Source organism: Zootoca vivipara, chromosome 3 (assembly GCF_965207765.1).
Source record: "Zootoca vivipara chromosome 3, rZooViv2.hap1.1, whole genome shotgun sequence".
NCBI classification, from domain to species: domain Eukaryota; kingdom Metazoa; phylum Chordata; class Lepidosauria; order Squamata; family Lacertidae; genus Zootoca; species Zootoca vivipara.
Window position 1 is genome coordinate 61120606 of NC_142586.1, and position 25811 is coordinate 61146416.

At 39.8% G+C, this 25811-nt stretch overlaps 1 protein-coding gene across 7 annotated transcripts in view; it reads left to right on the forward strand.

Annotated features, from left to right (window-relative positions):
• The window catches only part of UTRN (utrophin), a 345054-nt gene that overhangs the window by 138567 nt on the left and 180676 nt on the right, over positions 1-25811 (forward strand). For all 7 annotated transcript variants that reach the window (XM_035108828.3, XM_035108822.3, XM_060272729.2 and 4 more), the window contains exons 48-52: positions 330-544; positions 2208-2325; positions 3327-3532; positions 6027-6181; positions 12960-13149. In XM_035108828.3, the coding sequence (XP_034964719.3) occupies positions 330-544; positions 2208-2325; positions 3327-3532; positions 6027-6181; positions 12960-13149 (884 nt within the window). The remainder of the gene's footprint in view (positions 1-329; positions 545-2207; positions 2326-3326; positions 3533-6026; positions 6182-12959; positions 13150-25811) is intronic.

Sequence of the window (25811 nt, forward strand, 5' to 3'; positions counted from 1 at the left end):
ACATTATTTGAATGTTCCTAAACTGCCTGGGTATTGGGATTGGCAGTGAATTTCTCACACCTCACCAGATCTGTCAGTGATGAGTATGTCACCAACATTTTCACATCATTCTGGACCAGGAAGGCAGTAATCCAGATGATGTTTGGAACTGAAGGCTAACCTTTTAAGGTTTTTAACTTCTTTAGATGGGGATGGAGAAAAAATACAGAGGATATTCTTAAAATTGCAAGAATTGGTATTTTGTTGTTTGTTTTTCCAACTGCAAATAAATTCAAGTACTATACTAAGTGCGATTTGAAATACCAAGTGAATTGTGTTGTCTTGTTTAGGTTACCCTGTTCTCCAAAAGATGGTGCTAGTGTCCTCTGCCTCTGAAAATGTTGCTCAAACTCAGCAGGCTTTGGAAATTTCTGCACCTGCTGATCTGGATAAAACTACAACAGAACTGGCTGACTGGTTGGCACTGATAGACCAGATGCTCAAGTCCAACATAGTTACTGTGGGAAATGCTGAAGAAATCAATCGGACAATTGCACGCATGAAAGTATGTGGTGCCATGAAGTGTTGTGTTGAAATCCTGAATATATTTTGAGTCCCTACTTTATTTTCTGGTGGAAAAAGATAGAATTTGGTTTAGATGTGGATGATTTCTCTGCTTGTCTTGAAAGGCTTTGAGCCTTTGTGAGTATTATGAATGAATATTCGCAAAGACCTGAGCGCTTTGCATATGTTTGATGGAACATGCATAAAGTGCTCGCCTTCACTCCTTACCCTACCCAACCCTGCTTGAAACTTATATTGGAACAGAAGAATTTGGGGCATCCTTCCCATTAAGGATCCTCAGCAGCAATGAATGGTTTGTGTCCAGTTCCAACTGAACCTTCTCCATCGCAAGCTGATGAGGACTGGCAACTCTGAAGCACTGCTGTTGCTCAATGAACAGGATGAACAATGCTGTGTTTGCCCTCGTCCTGCTGTTTGATTAATGGTGCTCCCATTTAGGAGAGCCTCTTCTTTAACACATTGCTTCTGAATTTGTTCTGTGTTTGATGGTTAAGTGCTATAGTATAATGCCTTTCTGTAACCCGATGCCCTACTTTTTTTGAAGTCAACGCTGATAAGTGATTCCTGGGTGTTCATTTATATGTGTGTTGTGTTCTGTTGTGTCTAGCACATGACATACAGTGCAGATTACCAGAACACGTTCACCTTCCACAAAACATGATTCTTATCTACAAATAGGTGTAGTGCATTCAACTAGAAATAATGAAATTCAATTAATGTAGGTTAATTGCCTTGCTCAATAATTGTTAAACATTGGGATCCAGCCTTAGGCAGCCTGTGATTGTTTAAAGAGAGATGTGAATATCTACACTGGCATTTTAAATTGCACTGGCTGAAGTTAAAAGGGAAGTGATTACACATATTTATGTTGACATTTTCCTTGCTTGTGATATTAGCAACATAGTGAAGTAAAAGCAAGCAGTAAGTAACAGCTTTAGGGTACTTGTGTGTGTGTTTTAAACATAACCTTCAGTGGTCAAATTAATTGTCAAACCCTTTGCTGCAATAATACATGTAATGCAATTTCATGGGATTGATCTCTCAGGTCCTTTCAGCTGCCTGTCTTTGGACACACAAACTTATTATGACTATAATGGCTCATTGTAGAGATTTCAGTCTCAGTTGCTTGTTATGAGGAAAAGGCTTGTTAATATGATACTCATGCAGGTAAAAATGGAATTTTCTTGCGAAAATAGTACTGAATATATAGTGTGTGAAGTCCTAAGGACCAAAATAAAATACTGCAAATGCCCAAACCCTGCCCCTCACCCTTGGAGCAGATAAATATAGGTAATATGTCCTGATACCCTGAGATGTTACAGAATGCATGAGAGACTGCGAAGTTAAGCCCAGCACAACAATATGATTTTTACCAGCTTTATTTTCTCATCTTCTCATGTCTCATCTCTGTATAGATACTGCAAAAAAGTTGAGCCTTTAATTTAATATGTTGATCATATTGGTTAGTACAGAAGTAGTGAGAACATTTCTGCCTTTAAAATGGCTTCATAATACGTTGATTAAGAAGTTACTAACTTGATAATCTTCTGTAATATAAATATGAATATTCTTGACTTTCCCCCATGGTTTATTCTTTATTTAAATCTCAGAGAGTAACACATTTTAATCCTGGCTCTTAACAGATAACAAAAGAAGACTTAGAACATCGGCACCCCCGTCTGGATTTCGTTTTTACCTTGGCTCAGAATCTGAAAAACAAAACATCAAGTTCTGACGTTAGGACAGCAATCACAGAGAAACGTATGTTCCCAGTGGACAGAAGTGTGAGGAGATGGGTACAAATGCGCAATAGTTACGCTAGAGCAGGCACCCCGAAACTCGACTCTCCAGATGTTTTGGGACTACAACTCCCACCATCCCTAGCTAGCAGGGATGGTCAGGGATGATGGGAACTGTAGTCTGAAAACATCTGGAGGGCCGAGTTTGGGGATCCCTGCGCTAGGGGAAAGGCAACCAATTTTTATTGACAGTGACTACTGAAGGGATGCGGGGGCCAGATCTTGCAATGGCCTGGGTGGAGATTTACATAAACTGGCAAGTCATGGTTGGAGCCAGGATGGAATATGGAGGAGACTTGAAATGTTACCTCATATCAGAGTCCAGCATAGAGAAAACAAACTATATGTGGGAGTGGTGGGAGTTTCATTGCCTCTTTATACATTTGAACTAATATTGGCCTGGAGGAGGAGGGACATTTAGTGGCAATTATGAATATGCATTTATGCTTGTAGCATAAATGTGTGTGTTTGAGAGAGAGTGTGTCTAGCAAAGGGAACAGGGCCGTCTTAAGGGTATCCAGCGCCGTGGTGCAAAATCCCTCCAGTACGCCCCCCCCCCGCTTGCTAGGCGCCGTTGGAAGGGCAGCTAGCATGCCTGCTGTTGCGAGGGGGGGGGATGGCAGGAACAGCGCACCGAAAGGAGCCCTTTCAGGTGCTGCTCCCGCCGCCCCCCTTGCCTGGGCAGGCTTGCTAGGCGCCGTTGGAATGACAGCTAGCACCGCGCCACTAAGCCAAATGGAAAGGACGGCCCTGAAAGGGAATCCATGTGTAGAAATGAACCTGTCCTTCTGTGAAGATGAATGGGTTAGTTTGTGAGAGCTGTGCGTAACAGCTTCCCAAGGGCTCAGGTTTGGCTTTAGAGATTTTGGGATAGTTACTCTGAGTAACAGAAAGATTGAGGATAATGTGATAGCCATAAAATGCTTTTTGTTTGGTTACATGTTCCTCCTTTGTCTTTTTCAGTGGAGAAAGTTAAGAACCAATGGGATAGTACACAACATGGGGTAGAAGTACGTCAGCAGCAGTTAAAACGTATGCTTTCTGACAGCATGAAGTGGGATGACCAGAAGCAAGAAATGGAAAAGCTAATTGGACAATATGAGATCCACCTGCATGCCCTTCTGCAGTCTCCTAAAGAGAAGCTCACCAAGCAGATTTCTGAAAACAAAGTAAGTTAAAATGTGCTTTCTAATTTGATTCTCTGAATGGTTTATGAGTCTATCTTGGACCTGTCTTATTCACATGCCCAGAAAAATATATTTGATAATTGACAATTTACATTTTGTAGACGAAAAATTGCTTTCTTTAAATTCAAAATGCTTGTTGAAAGTTAGTTGTTTCTGCAGCTACTTTTTGAAAGAAGTTGCCTTTGAGAATGACATTATCATTTATTAAATTTGTATCTTATCCTTTCTCCTGAAGGACATTGTAAAGGCTAATAAACCTATTCTAAAGATTGGAAGCCTTTGTTATAAAGTAGAGCTTCAGAATGCACATAAAACTGAATACTCCCCAGCATATAGGAAGCTGCATTATTCTGAGTTAGACCATTGGTCCATACAGCTCAGTACTATCAATCCTGACTAGCAAAACATTTGCTTTACACAGGAACACACATGCACATTTTACTCATCCCTTCTCCCTGATTTAGTCATACCTATGCCGAGGATCACTTGATCATTCTGGCTGGGATCCATCAGTCCCCTTGCCTTCCATCTTTAATCCACTGGAGTGTAAAATTAGCCCGTCCACTTGTAAAACCTTTTCAAATCTAGTAACACCCGCATTCAAAAATGTTTTGTAAAGTGTCAATTAAAAAACACATAAGATCCATGCTGGATCTTTCTGAAGGTCCATCTAGACCTCCATGCGGTTCTCATAGATTCCTATGGGACAAGCAGGACAGGTGCCCAACAGCATTTGACCCACTTGTGATTCCCAGCAACTGGCATTCAGAGGCTTACTGCTTTTGGCAATCAAGACTAGCAGCTGCTGATAGCCTCAGCTAAGAAACAGGTGAAAAACCTGCTTATTTTTAATGGTACAACATAATCTCCATCACTAATTCCAGGTTTATGTCTGTTTCATGCTTTTGTGTATTGCCATAAATGTTATTACAGAGAATGGAACTTTAAACTTGCAAATAAATACACCACAAATAAATGTCAGCAATGTTACAAGGAACATGAAGGGCTAAAAATAAGTATTTATGGATATATTTCATTTGTTCTATTATAGATGACCATGCATAATGTTTCACCTGCATTTTTATTTGGAAAACAAATGATTTAAACATCCTTCGTGTTTTGTTGTTGTTGGAGGCAAATCTGCATATTATTTATGATGGTTTAAGCGGGCATAAAATTCAGACCACAGTTTCTCTATAAAATATAATCTCATTTGTACTTTGCTGCGACTAATCTTAGGTTTGGAACAGCATAGCTCTCCAATTACTTTTTAAGGCTAGACAGCAAATATGTGGAAAGTTTAGTAGTTGAGGATTTGCAAGAATGTTTCAGGAGAGCCTTTTAAATGATTGATTCACCCATAGATCCTCGCTATTTTTAAAATGTGGCCCTTCATCTTTGTCCTTCCTACCTTTGGTTATGAACCCCCTGGGCAGGGATGTTTCTGCTTAGAACACATTTGATGCTAAATGCATGGTATATAGTGACACTAGTAAATGCTCTTTAAAATGACTCTGATGTTAAAGTCCATTCTCTGTTGCTAGGGAAAGCAGTTTACTCATGTTACAGTTCCTTCCTTTAGCTAGCAGCCAGGACTGGAAGAAAATGAACATTTTGCCCCTTCAGCCCAAAATAGATTCTGTCTGGCAAGCAGGAGGTTGGGTTGCTGCAGGGCACCACATCAGCCTCCAGTAATCCCCTCCTCAACTCTTCTTATAACCCAAAAGAACTAGAGTCATTAGGGGAGAAACATCAGCCCTGCATCACAACTCATTACAGAATACAGCAAAGGTCATTGATGAAGTAGCCATTATGACGAGCAAGCAATAAACAATTGGACCCAGTACATTTTCCCAATATGGCATTGAGAGTAACTCCACATCTTTGCCATGCACTGGAATGAAAGTTCACTTAAAGCCATTTAATCATCTCTACTTTGGAAGCCTGTAAGCACAACAGCACTCTTCCACTTGTGTTCCTCTGCAAGTGGTATTTAGAGGAATACTGCCTCTGATATTGGATTTAGTACACAGTCATCCTAGCTAGTAGCCACTAATAGCCTTAGCATCCATGAATTTGTCTAAAGCCCCTTTAAAGCCTTCCACATTGGTGGCTATCACTACATATTGTGGTAGTAAATGCCACTATTTCAACTATGCGCTGTATGAAGAAAACATGTTCCCCATCTGCCCTGAATCTTCCAACATTCAGCTTCAATGGATGACCCCATGTTAAAGTATTAAGAGAAAGGGAGTAAAGAGTCTCCCTATATACTTTCAACATACCACACAAAATTTTAAATATCTCTATTATGGCCCCTTCATATTCACTTTATTGACCGGAATTTTTATTTGTGTTGTGGGGAAAGGAGTGATTTACAAATTTAACTAAAAAGTGTAGTCAGAGTTTGAGAAACCATATTTGGTTTTCAGTTTTACTCTTGCTTTTTCTTAACTACTCTGAATTTGCTGCTTAGATGTTACTACAGGATCTAGATACAGGGGATACCAAGATGAATCAATTCAATGATCTATCAAACAAACTTCTTCAAGACTACAGTAGTGATGACACAAGGAAAGTGAAGGAAATAATGGATCACTTGAATACCTCATGGATCAACTTGAAACAAAGGTATGTGCAAACAAACGTGTGCCTCAGATTCATATTCTATTAATTACCGGTAATCTAAATTGGGGGTTTTCTTACCAAGTGTATCTAAATCAAGGGGGAACTCTAAACTGTTCCTTTGTGGCAGCACAAGCCAAATGAAGCTGGTCAGATTCCCCCCCCCCCCAGCATGGATTCAGGTGTAGCCAGGTCTTTAAAGTTCCCAAGAGATTTGTTTAATAAATATGGGCTCTTGGGAAGGTGCCTGTATTTGGAAAATATAAGGTGGTATCATTAACTACTTTTCTAATCAGCATTTCCAGCACTGATTGAGAGGAGTGCTCCATCAATACTGTCCACCTCTTCCTTGTCTATGCTATGTTGTCAACTGTCTTGTGCTTTTAGATTTTCTTGACATCCCTATCGCCAAGGGTACACAAAACCTACTGAAAGTGAAAGCAGTGCTTCCTGAATATGGAAACATTTTCAATTCCTTCTTGTTCTTGAAGTCATTTCTGGAAAATGGTTGAAAGAAAAGTGCTTTTTGATGTTTCTAAAAATGTGAGCATGCATCTCATTTGGTTCATCCCCAAGTACTGTAGTGCCAGGAAATAACAGATTTCATTATGGAAAGACCTTGAGTAGAGAAACAGCTATCTGTGTCTCCTTCAATGTAACTAGAACACATCATTGTCTAGCAGCACTCTGCCTGACCTAGTCAGGTAGTGGTCAAAGAAAAAGATTATGCATGTGCAACATACTTGGACATCCCTATATCCACAGGCTAGAGCAAGGGTAGGGAAATTGATCTGGCCAGTGGGCTTGATCATTATTTCCGCCATCTCTTGCAGGCCAAGTTTGACCTGACTCTTTTGTCCATATGGGTCTTGCTGAGTGCTTTGCAAAGTGCTCCACAACAGAGCAAGCAAGACAAAGCAATCAACCAGCTGATCATCAGTGCCTGCAAATGGACTTTTGGATGAGTCAGATGTTTCTTTAGCTGCCCCATGCCTAAGGTCAGGGGTTGGCAATGCTTACCGGCCATGGGCTGGATCACTCCCACGGAGATAATGTGTGGGCCAGACCAGCGCAGCGTGACACTGGAAATAGCTTCTGCGCATGTCCAGACGCCGGAAATCGTGCCTGCACAGAAGCGATTTTCAACATCTGGGCATGCGCAGAAGTGATTTCCGGCACCGCTCGGCGAGTCCCCGCACTGTGCTGCGCCGGTTTAGCACAGTGCGTGGGGGGCTCACCGAGCAGGCGGCTCAGTTTGGGTGTGGCTCGTGGCCGGTAAATCAGTCTTCATGGGCCGCACGTTGCTGACCCCTGCCTAAGGTCATATATGGCATCAGCTGTAGAGCAAGTGGGCATAGCTTGGCGGAAATGGCCTTCCGGGCCAAATTTGTCCTGGCAGACCAGATTAGGTCCACGAGCCAAAAGTTCAGCACCCCTGAGCTAGAGTCTTCACAAGCAGTAACATTGTAAAAGCAGACTGTTGCCTCATGGATGTACCTCACCCTCTCAAATAAAGCCTTCTGTCCTCTGTAGGGAGTCCTGGATTACACTTTGAGAAAATATCCCTCAACTTCAGTTTTTAGTGTTTTAAGCCACAGAAGCTCCCTGTCTGATTCTGAAAGGAATAGAGTTAATGATTTTTCCCATTTGAAAATAAACTTCTTGCAGCTGAGTCACAATTCCTCCTTTGTATAATAGTATGTTTTCTGCCTCCAGCTATCATTCTCTTCGTTACCTTGAACACTTTTATTTTAACCTAAAAAAAAGTTTCCTCTAGAGATGTGAAGATGGTTTGTTTATATGTCGCCTTTTTCATCATTCTGCATAATTTCATCAGTCCTGTCACTTTCACTGTGTTAAGACCCAAGAGTCCCTTCTTTTCTAGATTTCCCTTTATCCTCTGTTAAACATTTGTGGTTTCTGTACATCAACTCTCAGGCAGGTTGAGTAAAATTATTTGACTTTATGTATACGTTATAAAATATCATAGACTTGAAAAAATTGTCTTTCAAATAATAAAATGTTTATACTTCATGGTGCTGGAGAATGAAAATATAGTACTGTATGCTCATTCTTAAGGTGCTCAATATGCATTGCAAAGTATTGATAGTTGCAACATTTCTGAAATAAAATACTGTAACTTTGCAGGTAATGTTAGGGTGGTATATGGCTACTTTGTTTTGGCATGAAGATTTGAAGGGTAAAAAATTGGCCAATAATTTTAAGGTAAATTATGGAGGAATTTGTATTGGGACTTGATAGGAACAGTGCGATCTTATTGTAAATGAAGCCAAGTGGTGAAACAGGCTTTGAAGGCAAAAGTGAACAAGCAGCTATTTAAAAGAAGCTTGGATAGATTGTTTTATCCTGAAAATGTGGTGGATGAGGAAACCAACGTTTAGAAATCTGTTTAAATACTTCAAACCATGAAGCAGGTAAACATGCTGGAACTTATCTATGTGTATGTAGCAAAATGTATATACTGCTTGATTGTAGCAAAACCTCTGCTTGCAAGAAATATTAAAATTATCAGAAAAAACAGTTAAAAGCAATTAAAATGGATAATTAAAATTAACAGCAAGGAAAAGAAAGATGTAACAACACCTGGGAGTAAAGGACTGCTAAAAATAATAGAGAATTTCAGCATTTCTCTAACTGAAACTTCTTTAAAACCAACATGTCCCTGCTTGTTATATTAATTCAGACCACTGGTATTGAAGAAATTGCCCTCTCAAATTTGAGCTGCTGTATAAATTAGATATGCTACACAGTGGGCAATAATTGTTTATACTTCAGGGTTGAAACTGGGTAATCTGTCAGTATCTCTGTAACCTGGATGAATAAATTGCATTCTTTGCCCCTAGTCTGACTCAGATATTATTTCTTGAATTTAGTCTAGACTTTTTTTAAAAAAAATCTTCTTTCATGTTTTAAAACCCCCTAAAAGTGATTTTAAAAATAGGACATCCTCGCTGCAGCTTTAAAACCACTGTTTCAATCATGCGTGTGCTCATCTATACCACCACACCCCTCTATTATGATAATCAGCAAAGTTATTCTTTGGACTTTTTGGAGTTCTGTAAAGCTACAGGAAATATGAAGTTAGATTTACCTTTTAACTTCATTGGCCCTTTAACTTCTTGTTGTTAGCTTTATCGTTGATTCAAACGTTATGCGGGTTTGGTCTTCCTGTTACCTGACAATTCTTTTTCTTTATCTTCTTGAAGTGCTAATGTTCTTTAAATTAACTATAGGACTATGCAGGGAACAGATTTTGGACTCAAGACTGAAAAACACATTGAACAGTACTAAAGAAAGGGAATTTCAATGTTACCTCTGTCCAGCAGCTGGGGATTAACAGAAGATGGTTCTTTCCTACTGTGCTCATTTATGTGTTCCTAGATGCACCTGGCTGGCCAATGTTCTGGACTAAATGGATCTTTCCTCTGATCCAGCAAGTCACCTGATACATTCACAGGATCATGTGGTTCATAGCATCTTTACTTCCTTCTTAGCTTTTGTTTTTCTGCCTTGGCAGCATCCCTAGACTATATTCCAAAAACAGCACAATCCTACTGCATGATCTTAAATATACTTACATGAAATTGGATTTATTCTTAGTTAAGGGTGCACAGGATTGCATCCTTGTCTACTTTAATGAAGAAATATCTCCACTTTATCTCTTTATTGCCAGACAGAGGGCCTTCTCGGTAGCAACACCCACCCTGTGGAACGCCCTTTCATCAGATGTCAAGGAAATAAGCAGCTATCCTAATTTTAAAAGACATCTGAAGGCAGCCCTGTTTAGGGAAGCTTTTAATATTTAATGCTGTACAGTGGTACCTCACAAGACGAAATTAATCCGTTCCACGAGTCATTTCATATCGTGATATTTCGTCTTGTGAAGCACGGTCTCCCATAGGAATGCATTGAAATTTAATTAATGCATTCCTATGTGCAAAAAAAAGCGCAAAAAAGGTACCAACTCACTTGCCACGGCCGGAAGTTTTAAAGGCTCCCTCCCTCCTCCCCCAGCACCCGTTCGTGCGCAGGCTGTCTGTCTGTCTGGTTGGCCTCTCCTGTTTGCGCGCAGCTCTCCCGTGCACGGCGGCTTAAGGTGAGAGTGAGGGGGGATCCGGCTGCTGCTCGGCTGCCGGCGGTCATTTCGGTGCGCCGCCGCCAATCGGCATGTCCCTGTGGAAGCCGGGCGATGGCGGCGGCGGAAGCGCGAGGCGGGCTCCCCGGAGGAGGCGTGGTCTGACTTTCTTCTCGAGGTGCCCTGCTTCGTCTTTCGAAGTTTCCTATGGCACAGCCATAGAAAACTTCGTCTAGCGAGTCTGCCAAAAAAAATCGCAAAACATTTTCGTCTTGTGATTTTTTTTCGTGCTGCGAGGCATTCGTCTAGCGAGGTACCACTGTATTGTTTTAATATTCAATTGGGAGCGACCCAGAGTGGCTGGGGAGACTCAGCCAGATAGGCGGGGTATAAATATATTATTATTATTATTATTTATTGCACACATGCTTCTTGATAGTATTCAGGTAGATTAGTTAATGCACCACAGGAAGAAATCCAGCAGGTGAAGCTCTCATGACCAAGGGGCATTTGCAAGGGCATTTAGTGGAGGAGTTTGAGGGGTCAGGCCAGAGTGCTGTCTCATGGTGTATATAGGACCAATAGACATGGATGTGTGTATGTGTGCTCATAGTTCATCTACCATTGCCTTTCACACATCAATACTTCAGAGGTTTGTTAAACTGCAGGTTCCAATTTTGTCGGGACTGGAGAACTGTGGTTTAAGTGATCTCTACAAACCAGGTTACAAAACCATGGCTTAATCCTGCTCCATAATATACTACATGGATTATTTCAGAATTTAAAACAGGAGAGCATAAATAAGCATTCCAAGACATTAGCAGTTGTTGATCTTAATGATAATCATTTCATGGAAATCACCCATCATCTGAATATCTGCCCATATTTTTACCAAACATTTCTCATTTAGGCAGAGCTGTTTTACAATTTGTTCTTGGAACTAATTTCACAGTTATTTAGATCTGGATCTGTGAGAAGTAGTAACTATCACATGGACTGTTGCATCAGTTTATTATTTTATGCTGCAGTTCACACAGGGTTTTATGTAGGAGATCATCTGGAGGGGCACAGTTGGTGGCCCCCTGTATCTCAGAAGCCCTGCTGGCCCCAACTAGATGTCAGGCATTTAGTGTGTCTGGTCTCATGCTCTGGAATACTCTTCCAACAGAGATTCAGCAGGTGTCCTCACTGCTAACCTTCAGATGTCTCTTTAAGGTTTTTAATGTCTCTTCAGTTGTTTAATTTCCCTTTTTAGACAAACCGGTCATTCTTGGGCTTTTTTTATATTGTGTTTTTTTATGTTGTGAATCTCTTTGATATTTTATGTGAGTGGGTGGTGTGGGTGCATGTGTGAGTGAGTGTGTGTATTCTCTCTCTCTCTCTCTCTCTCTCTCTCTCTCTCTCACACACACACACACACACACACACACACACACACACACACACACACACCATAGGTATGGTCCATACTGGCACAGGTCCCACTTCACCTTATATGGTGGCTCCACACATTGGTGGCTCCACACATTAGGAATCACAAGAAAATAGCTTACTGCAGAACAATAATTATATTAAGATGCTTTGGTAGGAAATCGGGATATGTATTTTTTGCTAAATGCTGAAAAGATCTTGTGGAAAGTAACTACAATTTTGTTGGAGCACTCCAGCATAAACTTTAATTTGTGGAAGTATGTGGATTCTGCTGTCGGTAGCTGCACACACTAAATCCTCTGGATATTAATGTTCTGTGATGGTATAATTCTTCCATATAGAAAGTATTTTGTGTTGGCTCAAAACTGAACATGGGGAAAATACCTTGATTATTATTTCTAGAGGTCCTAACCCCCATGCATTTATCCTTTAAAAATGAGCAAAGTTGTAGCTGCCTTAAAAAAAGTTCTTAACTTTATTTTAAACATATAATTGAAATGTGATCTATTCATTCTTTGTGTTTCTAAATAAAAAATTCAACCATTGCACCAGCAATCACCAATACTTATTATTCAGTGATATATTACTTGAAGTAGATATTTGGAGAGGATGCTTTTGGTACTGTAGCTCTGCAATTTGGCACTTGCTTATTGCAGATTTTTTTTGGCAGCCTACCAATAGATTATCACCAAAGCAATCTTCAAAAATTAAATCCTGTGAGTTGATCATGTTGCCTGAATTCATTTTGGTTTGGAAAGATGAAGGTCAGACAAGGTCAAAAGTGTCCCAAATGTTTACAGATTATTGAGGTGTGTAATAGAAGACCAAGTGCAACATGAAAAAAACCTCTCAAATAAATTATGATTCTATTAAAGGAGTAGTTGCATTCTCCCAAGTAAGTGATAAAATAAAGAACATCTGTTCCACTTTTTAACAGCATTGTGGTCTGTACACTTTAGGGAGTTGTTTTCACTCATTGCGAAAAACTATTTGCTTGCTTCACAACCTCCTGAAGGTGTACAGTTAAGTTCCTCACACTTGCAACATTGCAATATGGTTACAGCAAGAAGAGGAGTGTTTAGTATATTGAATTATTTTCATAAATTGTAGCATCTTGCAAGAAAATGAATACGGATAGAAATTATGGAACTTGTGGCATAATGCACCAAGACAAATGCGCACCAACTGCTCTGTCTTAGATTCAGTGATTACTTTTTGCAGTTTTTCTGAGGTCAGTGTTATTTTTCTTCCCTACAGAACATCTAATAGGCAGAATGCTTTGGAGGCTGAACTGAAGGCAGTGCATGCCTTGCTCAAAGACCTTGAAAGTTTCCTCAAGTGGATACAAGAAGCAGAAACTACAGTTAACGTGCTTGCAGACGCGTCACAACGAGAACGTGCTGTTCAGGACAGTGCTTCTAGAAGAGAACTGAAAAAGCAGATAGAGGTAAGAGCATGACAGGCTTGTGTGTGTTAGTTAAAGTAGTTACCGGTAACTTGCCTTTATGTTTAAAATGCTAAAGCCAGATTGCAATAAAGAAAAACAACAATAACATGCAATTAATAACGAGTGCAATGCTTGCTGAAGAATAAAGGCTGTTGCACAGTAATGGAAGGCCATCAGCTAAGATACCAAGATGAGCTGCTAAATTTGAGTGTGTATTTTAAAGAAAATTCCACAAAGTAAATGTTTTTTCCTCCATAAACCTTGTTTAATGAATCCGTACTTAAAAGTTACAGTGATTTTAATCAAGTATTCCCCCAAACCTCTAGCTCATTGGGCCTCTTCACAAGCATTTCTATATTTTCTAAGTAGGAATGCTGCAAATCAAGAATCAGCATATCATGAGGTCTTTCATATCTCACACCAGCCTAAATTTTGTCTCAAGAATTTCTCAGAGACACAAAGCTCCTATATGGACCACCTAAGCTTCCTTTCTTGTTCTCCCACTTCTTTTCATTGTCAGATAGGAAGGAATCAATAAGTAAATTTTGCTGATGGGAACTGCTATGAGGTGTCTCCCTTTCTTGTTACTTACTAGCAAGGAAGTATGATTGGTGGCAGGAAGGAAAACACCTTGTGACAGCCAACCGTTGCTGATCGAATGCCATTAATTCACATAGGAAAACCATAACCCAACCTAATTTTTAGACATAGGCTTTGAAGGAAAGGGATCATTTCAGCAATATGATTTTCCGCGATATAGAAAGAGATTTCAGCAAATTCATACTAAAAGAGCAAATGTCCATTTTTCTGAAGTCTTCTCTTGGTTTTGTTAGTATTCATTTTTTTTCAGTAAGAGTTGCCTGTTTTGTTTCTGGCTGTTCTGTGGATACATAATTATAATGTAGCTACCCTTTATCTATTAGCACCTATGGATTTCCCAGTTTATTCTTATATTTAGCCTCTGAGCTCTCTAACCTCAGCTAGTCTTAAACTCCAAACTACTGCTGACCACTGCTGTCTACTAAGGTGGATGATAGATGGTAAAGGAAGAGTGAGCAGCTAAGAATTGGCTTAGAAGTTTTGAATGCTGAAAATAAATTGCATGATGGTTTTTATAACTGTCTCAAAGTTGATAAAGGACAGATGAACTTCAAATACTGTTTGGAGAATGAATGGGGGGGTGTCTTTCAGTATAATATTATTACTAAACACATTTCTGATCTCATCACTGAGGTATTGGAAGGAAATGGGATCAGCCTTATTTGCTTGGCCACCGTGAGAGGAGAATGCTAGACTAGGTGGTCCATTTGCCTTATCTAGCAAGGCTCATTTTACATTCTTATGTTCTTATCTGTCCCCTTTTCTTTCTTGGAGGTTCTGTAAGAGCTATTTTCCTTTCTCGCTTCTACTTATATGCTTTATGATTGCTTAGTGGTATATTTGGGGAAACAAGGGCAAGTAGGTGTCCTCTTTTGAGGTTGTTGTACCCTTGACTTTAAAGCTTAGGAAGCTGAATAGCAAAGTTAAAACATGCAAAATTTCCTCTAAATTGTGAGGGGGAAATTTAATATACTTCCCTTATAATTATGGAATCGTTGTTTGCCCTTCTTGCATTATGCGACTCCTTCATAGTTATTTCCATCTTACCTGAATATTTTAATACATTTTCTACTTGAATAATTTCCCTCCATTATGTGCTATAATATAGTCTCTCCCAATGTAGAAATAAATGGGTTTAGTCATGTGCATGCAGTTTCGAGTTCATGGCAAACCCTTTTGATGGTCAACAAAGTTTGATTTGTTTTTAGTGAGAACTCGTTAATCATAAACGTGCAGAACTAACAATGCAAGCATTCCTTCAGAGCATTTGCAGCTAAAATTCAAGCACCTTTGCTCTGGGACTGCAAATGCAAAGGAAACAGCAACTGAAAAATGGAGGCACAACTGCTAGATCTCTAGCAAATTGTTGCCCCCCCCAAACTGTTTAGAAGTGGCAATGAACTGAATCATTTATTGAAGTGACCCTTCACTTGGCAGTGGTTACATACAGCCATTCCCCCTTCCCGCCCAATTCTATCTTCAGCCTTATCCTATGACTATAAACTCTCTTTTTCAAGATCACCAGAATGCACAACTAACTCAACTGGTTGCCTGGAGGTGTGATGCTTTTAGAGGTGTTAATGGAACAGTGCATGAACCTAGAGATTTTCCTTTATTATCCTTTGGATGCTCTAGCTCCAGCTTGAAGGTTGTATGTGCCAACATCCTCAGTGAAATTAAAAAGGGTTTCAAGTTGCACTTCTTAGACTGTGCAGTGTGCTACTGTCTGAATCATCACAAAGTTTTGCACTGTGCCTGCTCTTTTGAGAAGTTCGGCAGTACTTCTGATATTCGAAGGAAGGACAGGGGAAGTGGTTGGCTGCATAGTTAATAAAATGAAGCAGTGTAGTATGTCAGCAATGTAATTTTTGTTAGCTTGGCACTTCTTTCCCCAGCAAAAAAACCTTTGCCACAATCCTCCTTGGTGGTTATTTGTGCTGCTTCTTTAGACCTCTGTGTTAGGAAGCAATAGGAATATAGTTTTGTTTACTAGGGGGTATCTGTCCTGGAGAGCTTCAGCTGGAGATAACTTGTACATTGCAGTGCTAAGGGAGACGCTCAATTCAAATAAACCTAGAATCTCCTAGATTCACTTAATTTATCTTCACAGGGGAGAGAGAGAGAGAGAGAGAGAGAGAGAGAGAGAGAGAGAGAAGGTTCCTCTGAGGCCCACTCCCAGTTTCTCCCCAGGAACAATATACCATCTGAATTTTGGATAAGATAGACCTTAGTTTTATGTCGAACATCAAATACAAAGCAATTCTTATGTTTCTGTATTTGTACAAAACATTAAGCATTACAATAACAAGCAATTATAGGATCCACACTTTGTGCAAAGACAAAATGAGAACATACAGTACAGTATCTTATACTATTATCTGATTTGATCATATGCTGATAATTTCAGTGAAGGAATTTTCTGTTTAAAGTATGAGCTCATCTTGCACTTTTTAATCAAAATGTTTCATAGTAAAAGTGCCAGTATCAAACTGATGTGAATATAAGCATTACATGAACTCTAAAAAAATACAGATTACAGTGAATGTTAGTAAATTCTGCAAAGCTTGTTTCATGGCAGCCACTAAATTAAACTCAAGGACCTTTTAATTTTATTCTGGTATAATTTTGTGTAATGGATGAATTAAATGTTTGAGCTGGTAGGTTGCAGTTACTTTTTGTAGATTTTCACTTGTATCTAGTGATTTATTTCTTGTGATTTATTTTTTTGCTATTTCTTAGGTGTAGACTTTCAGCTTCTTGGGAGCAGTATGTAATCTATGTACTACAAAAATCATTTTGGTTTTAGTGCATTTATGGCCGGTTATGCACACAAGGGATCAGCCTTTCCCCAGACAAAGGTTGTTTACTGTGTTCTGCCCTGTCCTTATGACAAATACTAGAAAAACTTGACTGATTCTATTTATTTTCAGAACTTAGAGCTTTGCAATATATTTTTCTTGTCTTCCAAAGGAAAATCCATCAACTATAGTTATTTCTGTTCTATTGGCTATGACAAGGCTAACTTGGCTGGTTTGTCACTCACCTCACACACTGATCTTAACAATCTATGACTTCCTGAAATGTTTCCCACATCATCTTTGAGAGGTACACTTAATTTCCAGGTATTGAAGATAAGCCAAATGATATCTTCATCAAACAGAAAATATTAACAAGGCTAATATTGTGTATAGATTTCTCTTTCTGACTGTTATTTCAATTTGGATACTGGATCAGAACTCAAAAATTCCCTAAACTACTTTGTGTCATGAATTACTCCACACGGCAGTGGGAAACATGTATACTTGGATATTTTCACTGGCTAAAAAGTACGTGAAAAAAAGGACACGGTGTCTTTAACAAACGAAAAAAGGAAGAATTATGATATTTTGTATCATAAGGTTGTACAGATGTTATGTTTCAGAATATGTTGGTTTCCAGTTACTTAGAAGACATGCGAGCAAAACATGAAAATCTGTAATGTACTGCTGGCAGTCATCCTAGGGGTTAGTGTTGACCTGATTTGCTGCATGTGTCATAGCATTCAGCAGGAATTAGAATGAGGAAAAGGTGTCCAGTTGAATGAGAATAGTGAATATATTAGAGGCAGCATTTTAAAATATGTAATCGTTCAGGATTGCTGGCCTAAGACTAGGTACAGTTGAGGAAGATAGCCCTCAGGCACTATTATTGACAGCCTGGGGGGGGGGGAGTGGGAATCTTACTGAAAAGGTTGATCTTCTAAACCCAGAGAGTAAGCACCAAGGTCCAGTGTCTGAAGAATGTGTTAGAATTCTTTAAGATCCTTAAGATCTTAAAGAATCTTAAAGATAGGTCCTAAGATAAAGCTGTGGCACAGATATGGCTGGGAGAATTAATTTAAATATTCAAATACTTACAGAGTAGACCTGGAAGTTAGTAGAGGGATTATGGTAGGCTTGTCCAAAAAGCTCTCGTCATGTACTAGAAACAACATTCTACTTACCAAGGCAGGAACAGACATTGCATGGAGAATGAAAATATGTAACAAAAGAATCCTGGGAGACAGTATTACTTCAAGAATCACACTTTTAGGGAACAGCACAACCCCTAGTTTACCACAAAGTCCAAATAAGGGGTTTTGGTTTTGTTCCACTGAAACTAAAGTTAGTAAAGCTTAGCTTAACGCTGCAGTTTAAAGTGAAACAAAATATTAAAATGTAAATAAGTTTTAATGAGTTTTCCCCTCATTTTTTACTGTTTTGTTGTTTTGTTTTGTTGGCTGCTTATTGATTATTTTTCAGCTTATTCTTGGTATTTGAAGCTTTTAGAATTTTCATTGTTTAATTTTATAGTATGCTTTGCTTTTGCTTTATGTTTGCTACTAATATGTAAGTAGGAAAGAGATCTACAATTTTTTAAAATATGTAAGTGGCCTTCCTCCATATTCATAGAAAAAGTTAATTTTTAGTGCTACCAGTGTCCTAACTATGCAGTGTAACCAGTGGCAGAGGAAGAGGAGTGCGGGGGGGAGCGCACCGCCTCTGGCAGTGCGATCCCAGTGGGGTGCCATCATAGCTGCCCCCCGCCTGCGCTGGGTGCCACACCCCCACAGGTGGCGTGCCATGCCCCCAGGTAGTGTGCCACGCCCCCAGGACGCCTGCCATGCCCCTGTGGATGATGCGCCACATCTCCGGGACTCGCACCAGCCCTGCCCCTGCCTGCTCTCCAGCCCCCGGTGCTGTAGCATGAAGCTCTGCCACTGAGTGTAACAATCCATATATGAAAAGCAACCTAGCTTCCTTTGATCACATGTGGTGGAAACCTCAGCCTCATCTGTATAGCAACACAACTGTTGTCCACAGAGCTATCATTGGCAATTGCAGAGCTGCCACAAATAATGCAGACTGCACTGTTCTAATAACCATGGAAATTCTACCAAGGAGGGATTTTCTCTTTTAAATAAAGGGGGATTGAGAGAGCGTATGAAAATACTGTAATTACACCTTACATGACCTAGGCCCTGAAATATTTGAAAAACCGCCTCCTTCCCTGCAGACCTTTGGTGTTATGATCAGTAATGGGACCCTCTTGATGGTACCACCATCCTCAGAAGTTAAGTGGGTGGTGGCCCAGGAAAGGGCATTCTCTGTGGAAGCTCTCAGGTTGTGGAACTCACTCCCCAAAGAGTTGCATCTGACACCTTCATTGTATAGTTTCTGCCATATGCTGAAGATGCAACTCTTTGCCCTAGCCTTTGGCACTTGGGATATGTGTTTTCAGGACCCACCCTAATTCATGTGATTGTACTTGGTTTAAGCTATTTTTTATATTGAATTTTGAATTGTCTTCTTTGGAAGCTTAGGGTGATGATTAAGTTGAATGATAAGTTCTATTTAGGCCGAAGAATGCTTTCTGTAGAAAAAGAAAGGGTTTGTATGCTCATAATGATTTTTTGTGCCTGAGTAAGGTGAAGCTTCCCACTTGCACAAATGATGTATTTGCTTATTTTGGACAACTTATTTTCTTTCACTCTTTATGGGCTAGGGGGAGGAACTGAGGAGGGTTCAGCAGCCTCACCCACTGAACATGAACCAACTTACTGGGTCCTCCTCTGTAATAATAATAATAATAATAATAATAATAATAATAATAATTTAATTATTTATACCATGGCCATCTGGTTGGGTTTCCCCAGCCACCATATGTGGCTTCCAACACATATGAAAACATAATAAAACATCAAACATTAAAAACTTCCCTGAGCAGAGCTGCCTTCAGATTTCTTCTAAAATTCAGATAGTTGTTTATTTCCTTGACATCTGATGGGAGGGCGTTCCACAGGGAAGGCCCTCTGCCACACTTTCAAACCTGCTGTTGCAACTATCAGAGTTCAGAAATTGCTCTTTAAAAAGCTAGTCAAAATAGAGGGGGGGGGGAAATGTGAGATTCATAGAATGTTGCACTAGTAATGTCATTGAGTACTCAACTTAGAATCATAGAACTTCATATTTTAAAACCTTGCATTGATTTACAGAATGTGCACCAACCTTGCTAATAGGTAAATTTAGAAAAAGTTAGAAGTTGTAAGTTTTAGCTGCTAGAGGTGTAAAATTGTATCATTGGGAAAGCATGTAGGATCAAACAACTTCACTCAGTTAAATGTAGCCAATTCTGTTTTGTTTTGTTTTAACAATAAGTGCCTCATTTGTCTTTTCTATTTTGTTGCCTCAAGTTAGAATCTCACAGTAAGTAAATATTTGTTGGCTCTAGTCATGCACAGAAAAGGTTGCTTGCAGTATTTGGTGAAAACATTTGCTTTCCTGATTTCTGAGCCGTTGTAGGAGGATGGTAGCACTCTGTTCAGCACACAGGCAGAGAGGATGGCTCTTTAAGAGGAATCGAGGGATTACCAAGTAGTCCTGAAGTTGTGCTCCTTATGATTGGGAAGAAGACTTCTTAGATATGTTCTGCCCCCCCATCCGAAGTATTATGGGACTGCCCCAGTGCATGTCTGTCATTCCCCACCCCCCGCTTCTCCAATAACATGGGAATATTTAAAAAAAAATTACGTGGGTTGGCAGGAGTAGGTAGGAAGAAGGAAGAACCAACCAAATAGTCTCTCACATAGTTTCTGACACTTGAGAGCTTTGTTCTCATGAAATTGTTTTACTTCGTTGTTTCTACATTCCTACAGTATCAGAGTAGTGTTGGGATGGAGCAGGGGTAGCCCATGCATCAACCTCAAGACACACCAGGAATCACAAAACAGAGAAACCAGTAGGAGAACACTTCCAGGACATTCTATACAAGATCTCAAAGTAGCTGTCATATTACAAAAGAATTTCAGAAATAGACTGGAATGAGAAGTTGCTGAATTGCAACTTATTACCAAACTTAAAACCATGGAGAGACCTGGTCTGAATAGAGACATTTGATTCTTATCTCATGATACATGATTAAGCTATTTTTCGCCATCTTACCTCTTGCTTTTTCCTGTAATAATAATAATAATAATAATAATAATAATAATAATAATAATTTATTATTTATACCCTGCCCATCTGGCTGGGTTTCCCCAGCCACTCTGGGCGGCTTCCAACAGAAATATTAAAATACACTAATTTCTTAAAGATTAAAAGCTTCCCTAAACAGGGCTGCCTTCAGATGTCCTCTAAAAGTCTGGTAGTTATTTTTCTTTTTGACATCTGGTGGGAGGGCGTTCCACAGGGTGGGTGCCACTACCAAGAAGGCCCTCTGCCTGGTTCCCTGTAACTTGGCTTCTCGCAGCGAGGGAACCGCCAGAAGGCCCTCGGCACTGGACCTCAGTGTCCGGGCAGAGCGATGGAGGTGGAGACGCTCCTTCAGGTATACTGGACTGAGGCCGTTTAGCGCTTTAAATTGTGCTCGGAAACATACTGGGAATTGCAGTTGTTAACAGTCGTCAACAGGTTTACCACATCTATCAACCATTCACCCATTCCCACCACCCTTCTGAGTAATACCCCACCCCACCCTCTCATTATATATAAAGGTCTGGTGACTTCTGTTTCAGTGTATCTGAAGAAGTGTGCATGCACACAGAAGTTCATACCAATGATAAACTTAGTTGGCCTCTAAGGTGCTACTGGAAGGAATTTTTTATTTTGTTTTGACTACAGCAGACCAACACGGCTACCTCCCTGTCTCAAGATACTATTACACCCCCAACTCCTTTCAGCCCCAGTCAGGATAACCATTAGTGGGGGATGATGAGAAATGGAGAATTATAACATCTGGAGGGCACACCTTGGTTATCCTTGGGAATAGAGCCATTGTGGGTTGTGGTAACCATGCTACTTTCTTAGTATTAGGCCTTTTGTGATGTATGTTAGAATAATAGAATTGTAGGGTTGAAAGGGACCCAGAAGGTCATCTAATCCAGGCTTCCTCAACCTTGGCCCCCCAGATGTTTTTGGCCTACAACTCCCATGATCCCTAGCTAGCAGGACCAGTGGTCAGGGATGATGGGAACTGTAGTCTCAAAACATATGGAGGGCTGAGGTTGAGGAAGCCTGATCTAATCCAATGCCTTGCAGTGTAAGAAGATGCAGCTGTCCCATATGGGGGTTGAACCTGCAACCTTGGCACTATCATGCTCTAACCAACTGAGCTATCCAGGCCGTGTTGATGGCATGGAGTTTATTTCTAGCATAACTATTTAAGTATGATCCACTAGAGCCATGTTTCTGACACAGTATCTGACCTGGTGATCCTATTTATGATTGGGAAGGAGTTTTAATCTTGGGTTGTTTTCCTTGAAGTGTTCCACATCCTTTCCTTGCAGGGTGTGTCTAGGGTCATGTGCTTGAACCATCCTTGCTCTTCACATAACATTTTACAGTGCATGGGGTTTCTGCTTGTGGAATTATTTGATTCGCTCAGCCCTGGAGGTGGTTTGATATGTGAGCGGGACATTTGATCCATACGTTCTGTTTTTATTGATTGGTTAATGACATTTACAATGTCTCCCAATAACAGGCTTCTCTGGGCGGCTTACAAACAATAAAGCATTAATATCCAAGAATAATCACAGAACAGTAAACCAACTCTAGCATAGAATGTCAGCATAAAAATTCCAACAGCAAAGGCTTCAGCGTCATAGGGGGAAATATGCAGCACCACTAAAAGTATGTAGCATATCTAAAATTCAGTGAATTCTAAGGTTCACAATTATAAAACAAAAAATAAAAAGCCCCTCACATGGCATTAAAAAGCCACACCAGGTGAGCCTCTCTGTGGAGGGACCTGCCACATCATAAGATACATATTTAACAAAGAATATTTGTATGTTGCATATCCAACCTTTATTTCAGTGTTGAACTCAAGACAGCAGACACAGGGTCCCTAGGCTTTCTCCTGTCCAGCCACTGGCCGCCTGACCAGGCTCCCGTACTTGCTTTGCTTCAGAAGCACTGCAGCCTCATGTGACTCCAGCCTGTGCCTTGTTACACTTTGCCACGTTTGAAGTATGTTCTCACTGTTAGACCCACACAGATGCTGACAGCAAAAGAATAGCCTCATTATGAAGCATCTGTCTTAAACTAAGTTCCTTAAATGATGCAACTTCTCAGAGTTTGTTATCCAGGTCCAAAGCTTGTGAAGAATCCTGCCCAGGGGGAGGGAGCAGGAGGGTGAGTAATCAATAACTAAAATATTATCTTGCTAAAATCATACCTAGTTGCCTTATTCTTCAGATGGACCTATGAAGGAAAGGTTCTAATTGGAATTTTCACTATAATAGCATTGGTACTTCTACATGTAGAACGATTCCTTTCGGAGCTCTGGAAATGAATGAGCTTTAAGAGAATCTTCGCAGGATGGGTTTGCCCCCTGCAGGTCTTCCTTTTGTGCAAGATAATCTAGCTTTTGAGAGCTGTCGCTATGTGATTTATTAGCCTTTAACGTATGGCTGATATAATTAGGGCAGGTATCCCTCTGCTCTTCTCGTAAGATTTATAGCACACTGTATTATTCACTTGCTCCACAGCTCTGCCAGAGCTGCTTCCAGTGTGAGCGCGAGAGCATCTTTCTCCAGAGTCAGGGAAGGGACGCTGCTCTCTTTCTTCCTATGAGGCATATTCAAAAGGAGAACTGTTGTGATTATGTCTTCCCCAAGGAATTCTGCTTTGTTTCTGCAGCTCGGTGCTGTCAATTCATAAACCTTCGGTGGTATGTAGTTCACTCTCCCCATTTGGTAGCAGGCATTTTTCCCTGGATCTGCTGGGCAAATGCAGGCTTTGAGGATGCCGGCAAGCTTTTGTTTTTGTGTGTGTTTGGCTTTTTGAAAGAAGAGACACTTTAACACTATGCTAACTGCCTTTGCCGTTGAGTCTGTCACTCGGAAAAGCTGCCCTGGAAGCGAGCATGCTCAGAGAGCTGGCAAATCGTTGTCCAGTGACCAAGAGGAAATGATAGTTGGTCTTCATTTATAATGCAAATTTTGAGGTGTCTTCAGAAGTGTGGCAAACTTAAAATGATGGCGGTGGTGAGAACATCGCTGCAGAAAGTTGTGGTATTGTTGCATCGCTTGCAGAGAATGGCAGTTTCTTCCCCACGTTATCAGAAGCTTTGCAAGGTAAGTAAAAACTGGAAAGTAAAACTATTGCTTCTTTATTTCTTTCAAATTGGATGAATTTTTAATACATATATAGAAACACAAGTATGACTAGCAGGTTTAGTGTGGTTAGGCACTAGAAATATTTTTTGGGGAAATATTAATTATAGTTTCTGAAATGGATACTTTCCTGGTTTCATTATTTTTTGCCACAGTTGGGAAGATGCTGTTAGAAATGTTGCTTCTTATAAAAATCCGTTAAAAGGTTAGTGTAAGAGCTGTTCTGTACAGACCCTCAGTGTGTTTTAAAATATCAATCCGTATTTCAATGTACAAAAGTTTAAGGTAGCACCTGCTTTCTGCAGATCTGCAACCAGTGGAGCTTGTATTGTGTTACATTATTTTTTTCTATTGAAGAATTAAATAGGAAAACGGTAAAATGTCTATATTTCATAAAATGTATATGCTGCTTTTCCATTCAAAAGCCCAAGGTGGCCTAGTGCTCATGACAGTCATGTAAACATCTACTGCTATAAGTTGTTGCTCCACAGATTCTGTGTGGTTGCAGAACTTTTGCAGTAGTGGAACTGCTTGCAAGTGCTTGCTAATCTTTAACTTTGAGATACGAGGTGAAATCATTAAAGTTGGTTAACTTTCAAGGTAAGAGTCCCACTCTATAAGTCCATTCTTGAGCCATTTCTCATACAGCCAACCTAGCTAGAAAGGACAGAGTGGGAGCAGGAGGAAACACAAGGATTTATCTTCCAGTGGGTTGTTGGAGAACTGGTGGATGTCCTTTCATTACTTTGAATCAGCAGCAGCAGCAGCAACAACAACAACACACACATACACACAAAGAAAACAAGAGGGGGGAAAGGAAACAGTGATTATCATCAAAGCAGGAAACTGGCTGTGGCTGGTAGAACTTCTGATTTTTAATGCTACTGAATATTGCTGTTTTAGGAGTTAATTCATATTCTTTGCTTGAGTGTGAACTGATAAAAATTAAACAATACTGTTTGCATTTTCCATCATTTGTTATGAGGAGGTAACAAATCTCCTGGTTTCTTGGCTATCTTACATTTAGTCTTTTTTGCTTCCTTAAATTACATAGGAATGACTAGATTTCCAAAATATTTATAACTTTGTATAGATGCTTCAGAAGTCATGCTGTGAATTTGAAAATATCCAGCCTGTACAAGTACAAATTCTAAAGCATGACTATCTTAAGTATTTTTGTTTCGGCCAATTAAAAGAATAAATTACATAGCTGGCATTTGTTGCAGCTTTTGGGTGAAAAATAATCTTTTCTGGAAACTTGTCCAGAAGTGTGTAAGATGTTAATGCTGTGCATGAAATAAGATAGTGTGGTTGGGTTGTTTATAAGCTTATAGTTTTTTTTCCTTATCACATCAGTCTTGAGGCACAAGCAGAGAAGCCAACTTTGTAGTAGTACTAAGATACTAGAAGAAATTGGCCGAGTAGAACAGACGTCAGTAGCAATGCATTTATCTTACTAACTTAGCTCGTGAAGCAGCAGAAGGAAGTTTTATTTTATGAATGGGAATTGATGGTGTATTTATCATTCAGAAGTGTCTAAAAGCCTGGAATTATTGGATACATATTTTTTGTTCCAAACGATCATTTTCTAGGGAGAAAGAAATAGCATTTTAAATTATACACTGTGGTTTCAGTTGTCAATTGAAGTGTTCAAAGTTTGTTTATACTGCTCATTCAACTGTTGTTGGAAAATGTGCTACAATCCCAGCCTCTTCCACCAGGTGTCAATGTAAGGCAGTGATAAATGAGTGGCGAATGATAGAGCACAACAAAAATCTAATGTGCACTGCAAATTTTAAAGCAACTTTCAATGAAATAATGAACTGCACTATTATTCTACCATGCTCATTTCATTGGGGAAAGAAATAACTGAAAGAGTCTCAATATTCTTGTGCACAAAAAATCTTTATTCTTCTTGTTATAATCGTAA